The following is a 16806-nucleotide window of genomic DNA, read 5'->3' as shown; positions in this document are numbered from 1 at the left end:
CGATGCTCTCACTATAACTATAGAATATTAAAATATATTTGGTAATTAAAATTTATAATCTTATAAAACTATATATATCGGAACGGTATCTTGCCTCTCAAATCCCTATAGTCCCCAAAAACTCAATACAAAATCTACAATTCCACCGATTATATTCCTCCTACAGAAGCGAACAGATGCAAACGGGTCATCACATGACATGATTCCCACCTCACCGCATCTCGTCATCGCGATCTCATAGTCCTTCCTCCCAATTCCCATGTACTCCTCGGCTGTTCCTAAACAGTAGACAGATGAGCCTGGGCACTGACGCGCCTCGGTTTTTGCAGCTGCGTGACAGATGAGCGTCCTCCGCAACCGCCGCGCCGTGGCGGCGGCAGGGGCAGCTGGGTACCCGGAGCGGGCGGCGTACAACATCATCCCGATCCACGACGTGGTGATGCACGGGGAGCACCAGTCGCTGCGGTTCCCGGAGGTGCGCGCCGCGGTGGAGGCGCTGGCGCACGCGGCCGACCTGCCGGCCCCGCCGCTCTCCCGCACCTGGGACGCGTTCCGCGCCGACCTCTTCGACTGGCTCGGCGCCACCTTCGGCTTCCAGCTCCACAACGTCCGCAACCAGCGGGAGCACCTCGTGCTCCTCCTCGCCAACGCGCAGCTCCGCGCCGCGGGGACGCTCGCTACCGACCACCCCGCCGACGTGCTACACCACACCGTCGCGCGCGGCATCCGGAAGAAGCTCCTCAATAACTATACCACCTGGTGCTCCTACCTCGGCCAGAAGCCGCATATCCATGTGCACAGCGCCGGCCGCCGCGCCGTTCAGGGGGTCGGCCCTGACACACGCCGTGACCTACTGTACACCGCTCTGTACCTGCTCATCTGGGGGGAGGCGGCCAATTTGAGGTTCATGCCCGAGTGCCTCTGCTACATCTTCCACTACATGGCACTCGACCTCAACCATGTCATCGACCAGTCAATTGATGTCGTGACAGGGCGGCCGGCTATTCCTGCAGTGCACGGCGAGGATGCTTTTCTTGAGCAGGTCGTGATGCCGATTTATAACGTGCTCAAGGGCGAGATGGATTTCAGCCGAGATGGGACCAAGCCGCACTCGGCATGGAGAAATTATGATGATGTGAATGAGTACTTTTGGAGTCGGCAAGTTTTCAGGCGGCTCCAGTGGCCACTGTCTCTGTCAAGGAGCTTTTTTATAGAGCCAGGAAAGCCTGGGCGCATTGGCAAGACTGGTTTTGTTGAGCAGAGGTCATTCTGGAATGTGTACCGCAGCTTTGATCGGTTATGGGTGATGCTCATTCTATTCTTTCAGGCCGCGATGATTGTTGCATGGGATGGTCGCACACCGTGGGACAGCCTTAGTCACCGTGACATCCAGGTCAGGGTGCTCTCTGTGTTCATCACCTGGGCTGGGCTGCGCATTGTGCAGGCATTGCTTGATGCGGGTACTCAGTACAGTCTTGTGAGGGAGACTACAATGCTCGCTGTTCGAATGGTGCTCAAGGTATTTGTTGCTATTGGGTGGACTGTCACATTCACTGTGCTCTATGTGCGAATGTGGGATCAGCGATGGCGAGATCACAGGTGGTCATTTTCTGCCAATACCAGGGTGTTGAATTTCCTTGAGGCAGCAGCTGTGTTTGTCATCCCACAGGTGCTTGCACTTGTGCTCTTCATCGTCCCTTGGATTCGAAATTTTTTGGAGAAAACTAATTGGAGAGTTCTATATGTGTTCACCTGGTGGTTCCAGACCCGAACGTTTGTTGGACGTGGTGTGAGGGAGGGCCTCGTTGATAATATCAAGTACGCCACATTCTGGGTGTGCCTTCTTGCTGCTAAGTTTGGCTTCAGTTACTTTCTCCAGATTAAGCCGATGGTGGAGCCAACAAAGACAATTGTCAACCTCCATGACATCCGGCGTAACTGGTTTGAGTTTATGCCTCACACAGAGCGGATTGCTATAATCTTGCTGTGGGTTCCAGTTGTCCTTATTTATCTCATGGATATCCAGATATGGTATGCAGTCTTCTCATCACTTACGGGGGCACTCATCGGGCTGTTCTCACATCTCGGGGAGATCCGAAGTGTTGAGCAGCTACGCTTGAGGTTCCAGTTCTTCGCTAGTGCGATGCAGTTCAATTTGATGCCAGAAGAGCACCTGGATGCTGTGCGCGGTGGCCTCCGGAGCAAGCTGTATGATGCTATCAATCGACTGAAGCTGAGGCACGGCTTTGGTCGGCCATATAGGAAGATCGAAGCAAATGAGGTGGAAGCTAAGAGGTTTGCACTGATTTGGAATGAGATTATTCGGACATTTAGAGAAGAGGACATCATTAGTGACAAGGAAGTTGCGCTTCTTGAGCTTCCACCAGTTGTGTGGAAAATTCGTGTGGTACGGTGGCCATGCTTCCTTCTAAATAATGAGTTGCTTCTTGCTCTCAGTCAAGCGAAAGAGCTGGTTGCTGATGACAGGACACACTGGTTTAAGATATGTAACAATGAGTACAGGCGTTGTGCTGTGGTTGAAGCTTATGACAGCATATGCCACTTACTGCTGGAGATCATTGAGGAGAGAACTGTTGAGCATATTATTGTCAATCAGCTTTTCCTTGCATTTGATGCTGCAATGCAGTATGGGAAATTCACCGAAGAATATAAGCTTACCCAATTACCTGAAATCCATTCATCTGTGATCACCTTAGTGGAACTGCTACTGAAGGAGAACAAGGATCAGACCAAGATAGTTAATACCTTGCAGACTCTTTATATCCTTGCAGTTCATGATTTTCCGAAGAACAAGAAGGACATGGAACAGCTGAAGCGAGAGGGGCTAGCACCATCAAGACCGAAGGAATCTGTGCACCTCTTTGAGGATGCCATAAAATGCCCAGGCAATGATGATATTAGCTTCTACAAACAGGTGAGACGCCTCCATACAATTCTGACATCCAGGGATTCTACGAGCAATGTCCCAAAGAATCCTGAGGCTCGACGGCGTATAACTTTCTTCAGCAACTCCCTGTTCATGAACATGCCTCGTGCTCCAACAGTTGTGAAGATGATGGCATTCAGTGTTTTAACCCCATACTACAATGAGGATGTGATGTACAACAAGGACCAGCTTCGTCGTGAAAATGAAGATGGTGTCTCAGTTTTGTTTTATCTCCAAAAAATTTATGAAGATGATTGGGCAAACTTTTTAGAACGTATGCGACGGGAGGGAATGGCTGATGACAATGAAATTTGGGCTGGAAAATTTCAGGAACTCCGACTTTGGGCCTCATATAGAGGCCAGACCTTAGCACGGACTGTTAGGGGAATGATGTACTACCACAGGGCTCTCAAGATGCTTGCTTTTCTTGATACTGCCTCCGAGGTAGACATTACCGAGGGGACAAAACATCTTGCATCCTTCGGTTCCATTAGGCATGAGAATGATGTGTATCCCATGAATGGTGGTTTCCAGCGACAACCGCAAAGGAGGTTAGACAGAGGAACCAGTAGTGTAAGCCGATTGTTTAAAGGACAGGAAGATGGTGCTGCTCTCTTGAAGTACACCTATGTGGTCACTTGTCAGATATATGGAAACCAGAAAAATGCTAAAGATCAACGTGCTAATGATATTCTGGCCCTCATGAAGAAAAATGAGGCCCTCCGTGTTGCTTATGTCGATGAGGTTCATCACCAGGGCTATACACAATACTATTCTGTCCTGGTAAAATTTGACCAGGGCTTACAAAGAGAGGTTGAGATATACCGGATTAGGTTACCAGGTCTACTGAAACTTGGGGAAGGTAAACCTGAAAACCAGAACCATGCCATCATATTCACAAGAGGTGATGCAGTTCAAACAATTGACATGAACCAGGATAATTATTTTGAGGAGGCCCTCAAAATGCGTAACCTGTTAGAGCAGTACAGCTATTATCATGGGAGCCGAAAACCAACACTTCTGGGAGTTCGAGAACATGTGTTCACTGGATCTGTCTCTTCTCTAGCTTGGTTCATGTCTGCACAGGAGACAAGCTTTGTTACTCTTGGCCAGCGGGTCCTAGCTAATCTGTTGAAGGTTCGGATGCATTATGGGCATCCTGATGTATTTGACCGCCTTTGGTTTTTGACGCGGGGTGGTATAAGTAAGGCATCAAGAGTAATCAATATCAGTGAGGACATATTTGCAGGCTTCAATTGTACCCTGCGTGGTGGCAATGTTAGTCACCATGAGTACATTCAGGTTGGTAAGGGACGTGATGTTGGCCTCAATCAGATATCAATGTTTGAAGCAAAGGTTTCTAGTGGCAATGGTGAGCAGACCCTTAGTAGGGATATCTACAGACTTGGCCATAGACTGGATTTCTTCCGGATGCTTTCTGTGTTTTATACAACAGTGGGATTCTACTTCAACACAATGCTGGTGGTCTTGACAGTTTACACATTTGTTTGGGGACGCCTGTATCTTGCTCTCAGTGGTCTCGAGGCTGGTATTCAGGGCAGTGCTAATTCAACCAACAATAAAGCCTTGGGTACCGTACTTAATCAACAGTTTATTATACAGCTTGGCTTCTTCACTGCCTTGCCAATGATTTTAGAAAACTCTCTTGAACAAGGTTTCCTACCTGCTATCTGGGATTTTTTCACAATGCAAATGAATTTTTCATCTCTGTTCTACACATTTTCCATGGGAACTAAGAGCCATTACTATGGTCGGACAATCCTTCATGGTGGTGCAAAATACCGTGCTACTGGTCGTGGTTTTGTTGTGCAGCACAAGAGTTTTGCTGAAAATTACCGGCTCTATGCTAGGAGCCACTTCATAAAGGCGATAGAACTTGGAATAATATTGACTGTGTATGCCGTTCACAGTGTGATTGCCAGGAATACACTTGTTTACATAATCATGAATATATCTAGCTGGTTTCTGGTGGTGTCATGGATCATGGCTCCATTTGCTTTTAATCCATCTGGCTTTGATTGGTTGAAAACTGTATATGATTTTGATGATTTCATGAACTGGATCTGGTATCCCGGTGGTCTCTTTTATAAGGCTGAGCAGAGTTGGGAAGTGTGGTGGCATGAGGAGCAAGATCATCTACGGACCACTGGTCTTTGGGGGAAGATTTTGGAAATACTGTTAGATCTCAGATACTTTTTTTTTCAGTATGGGGTTGTGTACCAGCTGAAGATAGCAAACAATAGCAGAAGTATTGCTGTTTATCTGCTTTCCTGGATATGTGTGGCTGTGATTTTTGGTGTGTTCGTCCTAATGTCCTATGCTCGAGACAAGTATGCTGCAAAGCAGCACCTTTACTACCGATTTGTCCAATTTGCCATCATCATTCTTGCGGTGCTAGTGCTGATAATATTTCTGAAGTTCACAGAATTTCAAATCATTGACATCTTCACTAGTCTTTTGGCATTCATTCCTACTGGTTGGGGCTTGATTTCGATCGCTCAAGTGATTAGGCCATTCATCGAATCTACTGTGGTGTGGGACAGTGTTCTTTCTGTGGCACGTTTGTATGAGATACTGCTTGGAGTGATCGTTATGGCACCAGTAGCACTGCTGTCCTGGTTGCCGGGATTTCAAGAAATGCAGACAAGGGTGCTTTTCAATGAAGGCTTCAGCAGGGGCCTCCAGATATCCCGCATTCTTGCTGGCAAAAAAACAAATACATCTTGAGGTACTTCACAATAAACTTGATTGATTTGCCTGGCATCTTTACATTTTACAGAGTAACCGCTTATTTTATAGACTATTCTGCATAAATCACTGTGATGCATTGGCAAGCTTGACTGTAATTGTTCAAGCGAGATATGCATTATTTTGTGTTTCACGGTTTCAATTATATACTTTGCCCTTAGTTAAGGTAACCTTCTGATGCATTAGTGAACAAATAGGTTGTTCCTTCTGCATTTCAGTCTGCTGCGCGCCAATGCTAGTCGCAGATAGCACAATAGCCAACTAAAGCTCGATAGTGCCTTCATGTGACAAATTTAAATTGTCATGTAAAATTTCGAAATAATCCCCGGTTTATGACCTGAAAATTGCAGCAGAATACTACTATGTAGCGTATGCAAAATAACCCTGTTGATAACAAGGTCCAAACTTGTTGTACTATTGCAATCGAAAACACCACAGCGTAAACTTTTAGCTTCAGGTGTGTAGCGCTGAGTGCTGACTGTTGAGTTTTCTTTAACAGGTTCTAACCAGGTTGCTGCGGATTTGCGGTTAAGCAGTGCTCCATCATCTCTGTACAGTTTCCTAATTCAACGTGGAAGGATTTTCTGCTTACTGATATAGCTGGTAGCTTTTAGCTATCTAGTTTAAGTGTCCAGATTTGTGGGTTTCTAAATTTAGGTCTTCATTTTTTGTACCTTGGTAGAGCTAGTTGTGTGTATGATTCTGTTGCAGCACCACCGGTGAGCTCTGATGAATTATTTGTTGACCTGGCTAGATGTTCCATCTTTTGTACTAGCAAAAGGGCTGTGTGATTGCGATTGCGATTGCGATTGCGATTGCTTTTTTGAAGGTATAAATGGTTGACTGAATTTTTCTGGAGGTGGTCGATCAGATGAGCAACACATTTGTCTGAAGAAACCGGTGCCAAATTGACCACCATCCTATTCCTCATTTTGAGGTAACGTCTGCTACTGCTGCTCGTTTGAGTCCTTGAGGACCTTGACTACTCGTTCTCAGCCACCGGGTCCGCGTTATTCTGTTCTCCGCTGAAAAACTAAAGGCGCCGCGCTCTGAGCATGCGTGATGGCGCCGGCTCCCGCCGTGCAACGATGCACGCTTGCGTGCGCTGAGCTCCAACTCCAGGCCCGGTTGCCGCACCGGTGGCCCGATCCACCCTGCCGAGCCCCGAGCGCGCAGCCGCGCACGGCACTATCGGCCGAAACAGCCAGCGCCCTGGCTCGTTGCCCCTTCGCCGCGTGCGCACGCCGTAGCACTGACCGCTCCCGCGTACATCCACCCCGGCCCGCCGTTTATGCCGTCCCGTACTCAGATAGCTTCCTGCGCCGCAGCTGCCGCGTTACGGCGTTAGCGTCTCAATTCACGGCCCTCCCTGCTGCTCCTGTCCTCCCGCCCGCGAGCTAGCCGGCTCTCCTTCACGTAGCGTTTGGTTATAATGATTTTATTCATATATTTAAAAATAAGATATTTTATTTATGTACAGATGTTTGTTTGATCAGTGAGATAAAATAAATTTATTTTATAATTTTAGATCTACCGTCAATTTCACGTTCGAAATAGGATAGCTACGTTCTACTATTTTTTTTAAACGACACCGTTTTGAATATTTGAATAATATTATATGATTTCGAACTATTTTATCCTGTTACTCTTCATCCAAACAGTTCAAAAGCATGATGAATCCGTTCCGTTCCGTCCCATCTCGTAAAACAAATACTATCTTAGATTATGGTTAAGCACAAAGGTTAGAGCTCCCTCTTGACTGACGACTGGTACGGACTTGCTGAAGTCGCTCGCTACCACCAGCCCTCCCTTACGCCGCCACCGCCCAACATTACCGTGCCCGCTAATTACCATATGAACCTGCCTATGCTGCGTGATTTTATTTTTACCCCGATTGCTCACGATACGACTCCTAACTTTATTAGGATGACAATTGGATCTATAGATTTGGGTATCCGTTGGTTTTCTTGCTGTCTGATGGATCCGGATTCTATTTTTCGTCCATGGGTTAAGTTAGACTCAAGGTTCAGTTTTCATCTGTGAGTGCTTATCGGGTCACCGAAAGTAGATAGCCTCCACTTCCGACGGCCCAGTCGCCCAGTGAAGATTCCCAGAGCCCCCCGACCCCGGACGGCATTTCGGCTCAGCCGTTCCTCAGTTCAAAACCTCCACATGCCCACACACCGCCACAGACGGCAGATCCGGCCTCCTCCGGCCTCGTCGCCCCCTCCGGCAGCGGAAAGTGGAGGCGGTGTGGCGTCTGGCTGAGAACGGTTGGATGGAGGAGCACCTGCTACCGCAGCTCACCCCGTGGAGAACGCGTGGCAGCCCGTCGACCTGCTGCCCTCCTTCGTTGTCTCCATCGAGGAGCAGCGTGGCCGAGTTTCTTTGTTATCACTAATTTACAAATCAGAAAACACGACTAGATGTTATCACTAATGTATGGTGAATTCTTCCGAGTTTCTTTGTCCACATGGTCAACATTACTTCCCCAATTTGCAAGGCATTGAACAAAAACAATTTTACCTAAATAAGAGATAAAACATATAAGTAAATTTGAAGAAAAAAACTACAAACAAACTTATTATGCAACAGCATGTGCTTGGGACTCGAAGGAATGGAATAACTCAAATAACTACCCATGGATAGAAGCGTATGCAAGTTAGCAACCCATGTATCAGAATCGTAACTTACGAATCGTTCTCCTTGTATCGTTATTATTTTACTATTACTAGTACATTTATTATTATTCTTGTTTTCTCATCATCTTTTTAATTCGATTTTATGGGTATTATCTCTAACCTCTATAAAAAAGACAATGATATCGCTAGAGGGGGTGAATAGATGTTTTTGCAAAATTTCATCCCTTTTTGATATTTGACCTAAACTTGTAGCAGAAATAAACTAATAGATTTTTCACAAGTGAAAAAACTAAATATGCTAGGCTCAACTAGTGCACAATCACAAAAAAAAAATGTGAATGTTACAATCCTAAGGTGACAAAGATTATTAAAATCTAATAAGATATGCAAGAAACTCTAATCGGATGTTCAGATACTATTCATCAGAAGTTTCAATTTTACTGTTCGTCAAAAGTTTCGATACTATTTATTAGAAAATCCAATCAATGCAAAATGATATATTTGAATATCAAAAGGTTAACTCAATGCATATATAAATAATCATACAAGCAATTAAATCAATGTAATACATAATAGTAAGAAAATACGAAGACAAATGATTTGTTACCGAAGTTCGGATATCAACTGATATCCTATGTCTCCGTTGAGAAAGCTCAGTCACACTTGAGCTGAGTCTTTTTCAACTTTTTTCCTCACGAGGTTGCATAATTCACTCATCGTCTCCACTATGGCCAACTCTTCCTCCACTCCAGAGATAGTGAGTTCCACAATCACTTCTGTGCTTCTTCATAATCTTCACTTGAGGAGATCGCTGGCAATCCACCACCGAGCCATCTAGGAGACAGTGGTCTCCAAGAGCAGCAAACTCCTGAATTAACGCATGATCAACGCCATATGCTCAAACACACGTAATTAATGCGATATGGGCGAGCACCCTAACTTCCACACACCTTACTCTATCCTCACTAAGCTACAAAGGCTTGAGTCTCATAAATTCTTGATATAAAGGGGAGGGGAGCATTTAAAGGTGGAACACCAAGTTCTAAAACCTCTCACAAGCACCACAAAGGCAGCCAAGCAACTAACCCCATGTAAGGAGGCACACACTTTGAAAACTAGCCATTGGGCACAAATTGCACAAATCGAAACTTCCGATCCCATGAATCCTAACGGTCGAATATGGACGAAACTCACTCCCAAATCTGCTAAAAACCACATATCGGAACTTTCGATACTAGGATTGGAACTTTCGATTCAATCAAAATCAGGAACCCGAGAACCCCAAGTTTTTGAAAAATGAAGGTTCCGACCAACCGGAACATCCGATCTACCAATCAGAACTTCTGACACGTTGGAACTTCCGATTTCACACCAGAGCTTCCAAAACAACAAAACCCACACTCAGAAAAACAACGTTAGCTTTTAATCCCGATGTTCAATTTTGGTGATCTCAGACTCTATAGAAAGCTTAATCAGGGGGCTACATATCCCAACTGAATTCATGATCTCAACCTCATTGAATTAAATCTAGGAATACTCCAAATGTTGATTCATACATTTTCACACATTGTACAAAGTTTAATCTCCAAGATTAAACTAGGTACCACATGGAACATTCTGAATACCACTAAGACATGGCAACAACCACTTTTCGCCATTAAGGTCGACAACAACAAAGTGTCTAATCTAAAACACCTTTTAGAAACCCTGGACTCGTAAAATGAACTTTCAACACAAACTCATCTCGCACTAAGCACATGGTTTGGGCACTTAACACAACAATCGAATAACACTTTCGATAGCCCCTCTTGATAGTACTGCTATCGATCCTATAACTCAGACTCTCACCAAACTTCTTAAGATCGGCAAAATTAGAAAATATATTCTAGTTATACCTTTACCTTGAGCAATCTCATTAGACTTGACGAATACATCATCTGCCCCGAAGATTCTCATAACTTTTAAGGCTCGTCATTAATTCCTCTTCTCTTGATGACGATGATCATCCTCGCTTCCATCTTGATCTTCAATTGATCTCCAAAAGCTTAATGAAGTTCACTTGATTGCTTCCCATACACCAAGCATGGAAGATTTCTCTTTTTACATCATCTTCATTTGATTCACCACCAAGACATAAACCGCAAGCATCAAGTATATACATTATCCACTAAGTTTGTCTTGATCTTACTCTTCCAACTTAGCATATTGAATATCTCAATTCAACTCATACCTTTTTATGGAACCTAACCTCAATTTACTCTCAAGCACAAAGCATATTGGTTAATTCATAAAACCTAATTGACAATTTTATACCTTAAGTCACTTGATTTTCACAAGTAACTTGATATTCACTCTTATTGTCAATCTTCATATGGAATATAACCCTACTCACTATCAAGAACATATCACATGGGTTAGTCTATAGATCTTAATTGACAATCACATACATTTAGTCACTTAATCTCTACAAGTGACTTAGCCTTTATACTTATCGTCAATCTTCTTAAACTTCTCATTCATCTCTTGAGCATCACCTAAAGCTCATTTATCTTAATGCATCTTTCTTGATCACATGACATTACTTAATGAATATATGATTAATCCTCTATGTATCACCTATGGAACAACCTACTAACAATTTTTAACACAATTGTTAGTTTATAGGTATTGTTATTAATTACCAAAATTACACTTAAGAGCTAGATAAACCTTCACTACCCCAACTTGCCTGGAATTAAAAGGCTTTGTTGTTGTTGCTGCTACTTGATATATTCGAAATTGTTGTTCTTTTATGAATATAAAGGTGCTTGACAAATTCTAATTAAGATTCAAATAGATCACATTTCATTTCCAATACCAGCATACTACACTGCTACATTGCTCATAAAAGTTTATCAGGTTGTCTTAGTATTAATAGTACACCGTTACAAAACTGGAAGATACTGAGATTCAACAACCTTGCTTCTATACTTGCAAAATTTGCTCAGCGGGTTCAATTCAAAATACACAACCAAAGAGGAAGAACAAGTGCAACTTGTATCGCATTGCTACAACTTGTAAAAAAAGAATAGCAAACAGAGCTTTAAACAAAGAGATGCAACTATTCACATGACAATATAAGATGCACTTTTCAGAAAAGATAATATCAAAGTGTGGCGCGTGGGAGTGCTGGATAGTAAAAATGACTCTAAATGCATTTTAATAGGATAATAATTTTCTATTTTATTAAGCAGTTTTTTAAATTGTTGCTTCTTAGCAGAATTAAGTTACTTGTTTGAATTAATGGAATTGCCTGACAATGATCCAATACTTGTCTATTAGAACTATTATAATTAGGTAAGCAATAAATTGCTTTATAGTTAATGAAATGTTATTTCTTCTTCAAAATAAAATTGCTTATACTGATACATGAAAATGCTTCTCCATCTACATATCAAAATTTTGAATGTAGATTGAAGATATGTAGCAGGTAACCTGTTACCAACTAAATTAATTGCTATATTAGCAGTCTATCACACAATAGCACTCCACCATTAGCAGCCTATGCCTGCTACATTACTATCTATGACGCCTATATAGTACCACAAAGTTGCCAACACAGTAAAATCACATCAGTACCACCCCTTGACGACATATCAAAGCATTATAACCGCTGGGAAATAAAACTCATATCTATGGGAAAAAAAATGATATTTCCCCGTTCATAAACTAAAACTAGATTATATCTATTACGAATTATGTCCAATTTTCATCCAAAATAATCGTCTTATATACATTAAGTGTCTAACAGTGTCTAGCCCCAAACCATATTTTAAGTTAATTAAAACATAGAGCCCCAAACAGTGCTTAATTAAAACTTAATCCAAAACAATTTGGGAAAGGGGATCGAGAGAGGAGGGAGAGAAAGAGAAGCCTGGTTAAAACCTGCTGGAGAGAGAAGAGAGGGCGATGAAATGAAATGGCCTCTCTAGGAATTGCTCCCATTCCCACCTCGTGACTTCCTCAGTGGGATTCGAATCCCCTGACTTGCAAAGTCAGAGATGCTACAGTAACATGCAGTTGGTATTTCTACGCCGTCCGATCGCAAATGCACAGTCCGGATTTTAGTGCTACAGTACCTCTACAGCACCATTTCGGCAGTATTTTCGCAACAGTAGCTGCTACAGTTCTTTTTCTACAGTATAAACTGCCTTTCACTGTTCACACACTCACGATTTACTGTATCATCTCTGACTTTGCCGAAGGATACGAATCCTCCTCAATGTGTACGTACTTTCAGTGAGTTGTGCGTGCATTTGAGGGCAAATTTGGGATTTTAGACAACAGACACCGCCGTATTTGATAAAATAGACAACATGTTGACGTATTTACAAATTTAGCATCCGTATTCGAAACCTCAAACGCCGAAAATTGACTTTCGGTAACTCAGAATCCGAAAACAGCCCGGTCCCACAATTTTCGGTAACGCAATTACCGAATACGGCACTGTTCACCGTATTCGGCAACTCAGTTGCCGAAAACACTGTAAACAGTGCCGTATTCGGCAACTGAGTTACCGAATACGGCCTCTGCATGCATGCGCCGGCGCCGGAAGCTACAGTAAAAAAGCTAGCAAGCAAAAGTGTATAAAAGTGCATGTTTTTTATTTAATTCACGATTTTTTTTTGAAAATACAAAAATAGTCCAAAAATTCTAAATGTTTTCATAATCAAACTAGAGATCACCAGCAACCCATTTTAATTAGTTTGGTCTAAAAAGCCTGAGCCAATATTTAATTAGAATTCTCCAAATAAATCAACTTTTATAAATTCTAGCAATATTTAATGCCTCAAATAATTTCTAAAAATCTAGAAAAATTCACTAATATTGTTATAATGTGATATACTAATTTATAAAAATATTTCCATCCCTATGTTATTTGGTGAAAAAATGAGTTCCTTTGTAATACTTCGTTTATATGCATTTTTATCATTTCATGTGATATTCTCTTTTTAATTCAATTTGAATAAAAATAATGCAACATGCACAAAATTTTGGTTCTCATATTAATATTAAGCCTTTGTAATGCTCCATTTATATATATTTTTTATCATTTCATGCCAAATTATCTTTTTAATTCAATTTGAATAAAAAATTCAAACATGTACAAAACTTTGGTTCTCAGATTAATATTAAAGCCTTTGTAATGCTCTATTTATATGCATTTTTTTGTTGCATTATTTTTATTCAAATTGAATTAAAAAGAGAATATCACATGAAATGATAAAAATGCATATAAACGAAGCATTACAAAGGAACTCACTTTTTCACCAAATAACATAGGGATGGAAATATTTTTATAAATTAGTATATCACATTATAACAATATTAGTGAATTTTTCTAGATTTTTAGAAATTATTTGAGGCATTAAATATTGCTAGAATTTATAAAAGTTGACTTATTTGGAGAATTCTAATTAAATATTGGCTCAGGTTTTTTGGACCAAACTAATTAAAATGGGTTGCTGGTGATCTCTAGTTTGATCATGAAAATATTTAGAATTTTTGGACTATTTTTGTATTTTCAAAAAAAATCGTGAATTAAATAAAAAACATGCACTTTTATACACTTTTGCTTGCTAGTTTTTTACTGTAGCTTTTTTTACTGTAGCTTCCGGCGCCGGCGCATGCACGCAGGGCCGTATTCGGTAACTCAGTTGCCGAATACGGCACTGTTTACAGTGTTTTCGGTAACTGAGTTGCCGAATACGGTGAACAGTGCCGTATTCGGTAACTGAGTTGCCGAAAATTGTGGGATCGGGCTGTTTTCGGATTCTGAGTTACCGAAAGTCAATTTTCGGCATTTGAGGTTCCGAATATAGATGCTAAATTTGTAAATACGTCAACATGTTGTCTATTTTATCAAATACGGCGGTGTCTGTTGTCTAAAATCCCAAATTTGCCGCATTTGAGTCGTGATCTCTCTGCACTCTTTAGCTTCCAACCAAGAAAATTGTTGATGACATATTACAGCTGATGACCCCTCATTTCAGTGAGTCGTGTATACTGATGTAACATGTGAGAAAAATATACTCCTCCACACTATGCTGCGCAGGAAGCAAGCGGACACGTTTACCTTGGTTTATTGCTTTGTATCAAATGATGCCATGTGCATAAAACCGGTCTGTAGTATCAGCGTTGGGAGCAAGCTGAAGATAAGAACGTATTCCCCAATGATGAAACCTTTTTCACCTTTCGGAAAGGAGGAGAAATGGATAAAGTAGCCCCGTCCGATTGGCTCGGATAATGATAACGCCCGATTTAACAACTCCGCCGCATCGTTAGTGGCCTCCTCGATCAAGCCCCTTTAAATCCTCCCCCATCTAGGATTTGGCCACCCCCCACCTCCGCTTCCTGTGATCCTGTTCCTATCTCTATCCTTCGCGTTTGTTTGCGCTTCGTCTCCATGGCGACGGCGGGGAAGCGCAAGCCGGTGTTCGTCAAGGTGGACCAGCTCAAGCCCGGCACGGCCGGCCACACGCTCGTCGCCAAGGTGCTCAGCTCCAAGACCGTCCTCCAGAAGGGCCGCCCCGGCGCCGCCGCCGCCGGCCCAGCTACGCGGTCCACGAGGATCGCCGAGTGCCTTGTCGGCGACGAGACCGGTTGCGTCCTCTTCACCGCCCGCGACGAGCAGGGTAACCATCCGCTCCATCTGTACAGTAATCCGTTCTTTGTTGGTGACATGCACATTTACTTGTGACTTGCGAGCGATCCTTCGCCTTGGGAGATTGGTTGGAGCGGCGTGCGTATGATTAGATTGGTACATTAGCACCCGATACATATATTGTTTTTGAAATGATACCAGGGAAGACTATGCAAATATATCTCATCGTTTCTTAGCACAGCAAAAATTGGGGTTTGATACTCTAGTATGCTCTAATTATGATAGTTCCATGCTATGTATTCAGAGTTTTGTCCTTGTTTCGTGCAAATTAACAATGCTATTACCCTTGAAATTGGATTGTCAGGATGTTAATTTTGACCTTAAGGTATATTCAAGTGATAATATCGAACCTGGAAGGTGTTGATGTCCTGTTAAAAAAATATTTATAAATGACGTAGCTGCTTAGGTGTTTCTTTGTATATTCTTATTAGCAACCCTGTCAGCTGCAAGATTTTGTTTTCTCTAATGCTACTCTGATATATGAGGGCTTTGCTTCATGCGCCAAAATGTACTACTTGGTGCTTTGTTTGTTCTGCATTCAGTAAAGATGAAAATAGCTGTACATTAAATTGTGTACTGCATCTTGGCTAAGTTCTGGTATGTAATATGATTTATAACTGCTTGGAGGCTCTGTGTGTTATAGAACAGTATTTTGCAACACCCCTAGTTGAGGGCAATCTCACGAGTTCCCCACGTTCAGCCCGTCTCCCTTGTCAATCAGATTTCTATGTATGCATACAGCATACCAGTGTAGTCTCCAAAAGAAAGGTTGTCTACTTGTCTTAAGCTGTTTATTACATTAATATTGGACATCTCATTGTCCATAAGAGCTCTCTCAAATCTCAATATGTGTTGTTCATACTATGTTTATTGAACTTCATGTCATATTTATTTTTGTGTCGCTTGTGATGATAAGCTTACTTTGTAAATGATGATATGTCAAGTGAATGTACTTTGCATGATTACATACACATAGGTTTTTAACTGAAATTTGTGGATCCTTGACTCACCTGTGTTAGAGCTCAAATGCTATCATGCCAAACATAAATGCAAGAATATCTTATTGAAAGATCTATTGAACATTGTTATATGCGGGTGATATCTGACAAGTGGACGCCTTTGACAGTTGACTTGTTGAAGCCTGACAGCACCGTTATTATCCGCAACGCAAAGATTGACATGTTCAAAGGTTCAATGAGGCTTGCTGTGGACAAATGGGGTCGCATCCAAGTAACTGAACCAGCAAGCTTCAGTGTGAAGGAGGACAACAATCTCTCACTTGTGGAGTATGAGCTTGTCCACGTTGCTGAAGCGTGAAGATCTTGTTGATCTCGTTTGTTAACCAAGACGCCTATTGTTAAAAAATTCTACTTGTTGCATCATCAAGAATGAGAACTCAGAAGATGAAGGAGCTTACAAAGTAGATTGGAGCTGTTGGGTTGAACTAGTGCAAGTTCCTTCTTATCATGCATTTATGTCTATCAATAGATAATAGTTGCTGCAGCATCGTGGTTGCAAGAACAGACGTGATGTGGTGAGCAATTTGTACTCTGATTCATCTTTGAGCCCTACTAAATGGATGGTTGCATTGGAGGAGAAATTCGGTTTTTCATTATGGTTTCTTTATGTCAAAAAATATGCGATATGAATCATATGTGCGCTTTTAACCCTTGGATGTATGAGCTAGACGCTGTGAAGTTTGTGATGACTGATGACAGCACACCCTTTCCATCGCCAGGAAGAAT

At 42.2% G+C, this 16806-nt stretch overlaps 2 protein-coding genes and 1 non-coding gene across 3 annotated transcripts; all 3 read left to right on the top strand.

Annotated features, from left to right (window-relative positions):
* Positions 1-116: 116 nt before the first annotated feature.
* LOC133908767 (callose synthase 11-like) lies at positions 117-6600 on the top strand. Its single transcript, XM_062350921.1, has 2 exons — positions 117-5696; positions 6216-6600. The coding sequence occupies exon 1, from the start codon at positions 341-343 to the stop codon at positions 5693-5695; it is 5355 nt and encodes a 1784-aa protein (XP_062206905.1). The 5' UTR covers positions 117-340; the 3' UTR covers position 5696; positions 6216-6600.
* On the top strand, positions 3324-3404 carry LOC133910337 (small nucleolar RNA J33). Its single transcript, XR_009908509.1, has one exon. It is a non-coding gene; the product is annotated as a small nucleolar RNA J33 (small nucleolar RNA).
* A 7941-nt stretch (positions 6601-14541) lies between the features above and the next one.
* On the top strand, positions 14542-16661 carry LOC133908765 (uncharacterized protein At4g28440-like). The gene is made up of 2 exons (XM_062350915.1): positions 14542-15032; positions 16188-16661. Exons 1-2 carry the CDS (start codon positions 14804-14806, stop codon positions 16376-16378), a joined length of 420 nt encoding a protein of 139 aa, XP_062206899.1. The 5' UTR covers positions 14542-14803; the 3' UTR covers positions 16379-16661.
* Positions 16662-16806: the final 145 nt, after the last annotated feature.

This window comes from Phragmites australis, chromosome 2, assembly GCF_958298935.1.
Source record: "Phragmites australis chromosome 2, lpPhrAust1.1, whole genome shotgun sequence".
In the NCBI taxonomy this organism is placed as follows: domain Eukaryota; kingdom Viridiplantae; phylum Streptophyta; class Magnoliopsida; order Poales; family Poaceae; genus Phragmites; species Phragmites australis.
Note: the sequence above shows the minus strand (reverse complement) of the source record. Positions and strands in the feature narration are given on the sequence as shown.

Coding starts and splice junctions, on each gene's coding strand:
- LOC133908767 (XM_062350921.1), top strand. CDS start 341: ATGAGCGTCCTCCGCAACCGCCGCGCCGTGGCGGCGGCAGGGGCAGCT.
- LOC133908765 (XM_062350915.1), top strand. CDS start 14,804: ATGGCGACGGCGGGGAAGCGCAAGCCGGTGTTCGTCAAGGTGGACCAG. Junction 15,033..16,187: donor CACCGCCCGCGACGAGCAGG/GTAACCATCCGC, acceptor CGCCTTTGACAG/TTGACTTGTTGAAGCCTGAC.